The sequence below is a fragment of the Pyrus communis genome, chromosome 5, assembly GCF_963583255.1.
Source record: "Pyrus communis chromosome 5, drPyrComm1.1, whole genome shotgun sequence".
Taxonomy (NCBI): Eukaryota; Viridiplantae; Streptophyta; class Magnoliopsida; order Rosales; family Rosaceae; genus Pyrus; species Pyrus communis.
In genome coordinates, this window is record NC_084807.1 from 21,943,460 (window position 1) to 21,946,623 (window position 3,164).

A 3,164-nucleotide genomic window follows, 5' to 3' on the forward strand; every position below is an offset into this window, starting at 1 on the left:
GGAAATTGTTAGAAATACCACATTTGTGTATCATCTGATATGTCAAATGATGTGCACATTTCACGTCAATAATTGAATTTATATCATTGAATGTTAATTATATACATCACTTTTTACATGTGATGATACACTAATATGATATAAATAAGTGGTCTTCCTAGCATTCCTCCAAAATGTAAGAACATAATATATTGTTTCTACAATAATGATAACGCGAGTAGCATTGTAGACACAAAGAAATATGTACTCTGTAGACACAAGATTCAAGTGGAAAAGAAAGGCGTTTTGTGCAGAAAAAAGTTGAATGAAGCCATGCAAAGCAATCGAGAGAAGATGCATACAATGACTTCTCTGTTACATTGTTTTTGTTGAATGGTTCACAGCTCAAGCTGAGATGGATATGTTAGAGAGAGAGAGGAGAGAGAAAAAATGAACTAATCTAATCAGAAACACCTAATTAAATCAATTAAGAATAATTATGGAATTAATTAAAATTAAAATATAAAAATAAATTAATTGGAAAGAAAGAGCTACAACAGATCAGAGATAATAATGTTGCTCTGTGCAGCCACCACGTTCGGTTCCCCCTTAGTTATTTGCCACCACGTTCATCCTCTTCTCTGCCAACTGTACCTGCACCTATTCCACAGCCAAGCACACTGTTTCTCTAGCAATCAGTTTACATCTATTCATAAAAATAAACAAATAATTAATTAACTATTTGCCATAACCTACTACAATGAAGGAATCTACAATATTTACTTGGATTTAATGAAGAAAAATGCCAACTTGGAAAGAAAACAAACAACAAAAACGATCAGTTCATGTGGTTTTACTATAACATTGTCATACAGTGTTATCGATCTTCTTATGTTATAATGTATATCTACTTATTGAGGTTGTATTATAAGCTCCTGATCTTGTCGTCTGCTCATAATATAACGTGTGAATTAATAACATCATAGCCAAAACCTGTTTATTATGCTTAGAGTTTTATAACATTTTGAACCAGTATCATATATGCTAAACCAATTGGTGACTTTCATACTTTTATTTTGTTTCTGTATACTAAATTGGGTAAAAGATGCATGAAGAGAAAATGCGAGCACGAAAATTACTTTACTATATTAAAGTATCTAAAACATTAAATCTTAAATAACGGATAAATTTTTTGATGTAATTATTGAGAAATGTTAAGGAGATTCTTAAAAGTAAGACTCTCCATGAACTCCTACCTCATATTTTTTTCACAATGTTTATATACTAGCATAAAAATTGACGTTTAACTATGAGGTATCATAAAGACTACGAAAATTTTCATTTTGAGAGAGTTTTTTTATCATTTATTTTAATTTTTTTATGAATAAAAGTCCAATACACGTGAGTTCTGCAAAATGAGAGTTGGCAATTGGCCCAGAAAAATCACAGCCTCACGTGACTGAATGATGCAATTATTTGTTTCCACGTTCCCATCTTTTGACATTGACTAGGTTGAATATGTTAGCATGTGAGCAAGCACAGCTTAAAATCAGTGCATCTACAATCTCTCAACCTGTGTTAGGAGCAATCGATGCTGGTTTGGACATAATGGTCGGGACTGTGGCCACGTGTCCGGCCATGGTCGGCGAGTAGATGTGAGCAGGTAAGCCCATTGTATGTGATTGATGGTGATGGTGGTAGTAGAGAGGATACATTGGCATCAAAGTGTTGTGTCCCACCACTGGCTGTGCTGGGTAAACTTGAGGAGCAGAGTAATGCCCGTTCATGTAAGCTCCACCTGTGTAGCCCACCTTCTGTAAATTCACCATTGTCATAGGAAGAACAAGTATCAAATCACATTGACCCCCTCAAATAATTCAATTTAAATTGAAGTCGCGAAACGTAAATGTAAGTTAGATCAGTTAATTATAATAGTTTGTTCAATTTACACTCGAGTTTGACTATCTTCGTAAATTAAAGTGATTTAAAACATTTCACTTTTTGAAACGTTGTTTTAAACATAAGTATATATCAGATTGATAGAAAACACGAGGATTGAAGTCGAAAAGCGCATTACTTACATGATTGTAACTCATATCAGCGGCAATGTATGTGGGGGAGTAGCTGAAAAGAGAGAATAAATCATTTTAATTACATTAATTATTTATGATTATTTCTTAGACCTACCAAAAAATAAGATGGGAAATTATTGGCATGGAAATATATAGGTATATACCCATAAAATGGAACGGCCTGGTGATGATGGTGGTGGAATGGGCTAGCTGGAGTCCCTGTTGGTGCTGGGTAGTACCACTGCACGTGATTTGCAGGTGCAGGTGCGGGAGCAGGTGACATGGACCTCGCTCCGCCACCGTTCGATCCTTCAGCATAATCATTTAGATGCAATGTCAGATGAAAATCTCATATCCTAGTGAATATCGATAATGTATCAGATATTGTGGATTGATAGACTGATGCATACCTCGTTGCGGAGGAGGGGTGGTGTTTGAAGCGGACCTAGGGCGGCGAGCCCCGAGGGAAGCGAGGTTGCAGTTGGCACGGCGGCCGTTGATGACCGGCGTGGCGTCCTCACAAGCCTTCTTAGCCTCCTCCGGCTCCTTGAAGGTGACCTACACGTTACATTACCGCAAAGCACACCATCAAAAACCACCAATCACCACCGCAATATTATTACAAAAAAGGAAAGAAAAAAAAAAAGAAAAGGACTTACGAAACCGTAACCCTTGGATCGGCCGGTGAGTTTGTCGGAGATGATGACGGCCTCCAAGATCTCGCCGTACTTGTCGAAGTGCTCTCTCAAGGCCTCTTTGGGAGTCTCCCACGCCAGCCCTCCGACGAAGACTTTGGTCAGTGTGGTATCACCAAACTGCCCATGAGTAACGTTGTTGCTGCTTGTCATTCTTGCGCCCGGAAAAAACCACCACCGTAATGCAAGTAATATCCTCCAACTACCCTTTCTTGAAATTTGGCACTAATATGTTTGTGTTTATGAAGAAAAACTTAAGCGAGAGAGAGAGAGAGAGAGAGAGAGAGAGAGAGAGGTGGTGAGGTTTTGGGGGGAGAGAAAGGAGGAGGGAGGGTATAAAAAGGGGGAGGGGTGGAAGCACTGTAAGGGAGTGGGGTGGAGGTAATAAAATATTTGGAGAAAAACAGAGAGGCAAATA

General features: G+C 38.1%; 1 protein-coding gene across 1 annotated transcript; it reads right to left on the reverse strand.

Annotated features, from left to right (window-relative positions):
- Positions 1–639: 639 nt before the first annotated feature.
- Positions 640–2,899, reverse strand: LOC137733380 (probable RNA-binding protein ARP1). Its single transcript, XM_068472531.1, has 6 exons — positions 2,711–2,899; positions 2,462–2,609; positions 2,216–2,360; positions 2,061–2,103; positions 1,553–1,793; positions 640–659 (listed from the first exon to the last, which is right to left on the reverse strand). Exons 1-6 carry the CDS (start codon positions 2,897–2,899, stop codon positions 640–642), a joined length of 786 nt encoding a protein of 261 aa, XP_068328632.1.
- Between the last annotated feature and the right edge of the window lie 265 nt (positions 2,900–3,164).

Coding starts and splice junctions, on each gene's coding strand:
- LOC137733380 (XM_068472531.1), bottom strand. CDS start 2,899: ATGACAAGCAGCAACAACGTTACTCATGGGCAGTTTGGTGATACCACA. Junction 2,104..2,215: donor CAGGCCGTTCCATTTTATGG/GTATATACCTAT, acceptor CTCTCTTTTCAG/CTACTCCCCCACATACATTG. Junction 660..1,552: donor ATCGATTGCTCCTAACACAG/GTTGAGAGATTG, acceptor CTAGAGAAACAG/TGTGCTTGGCTGTGGAATAG.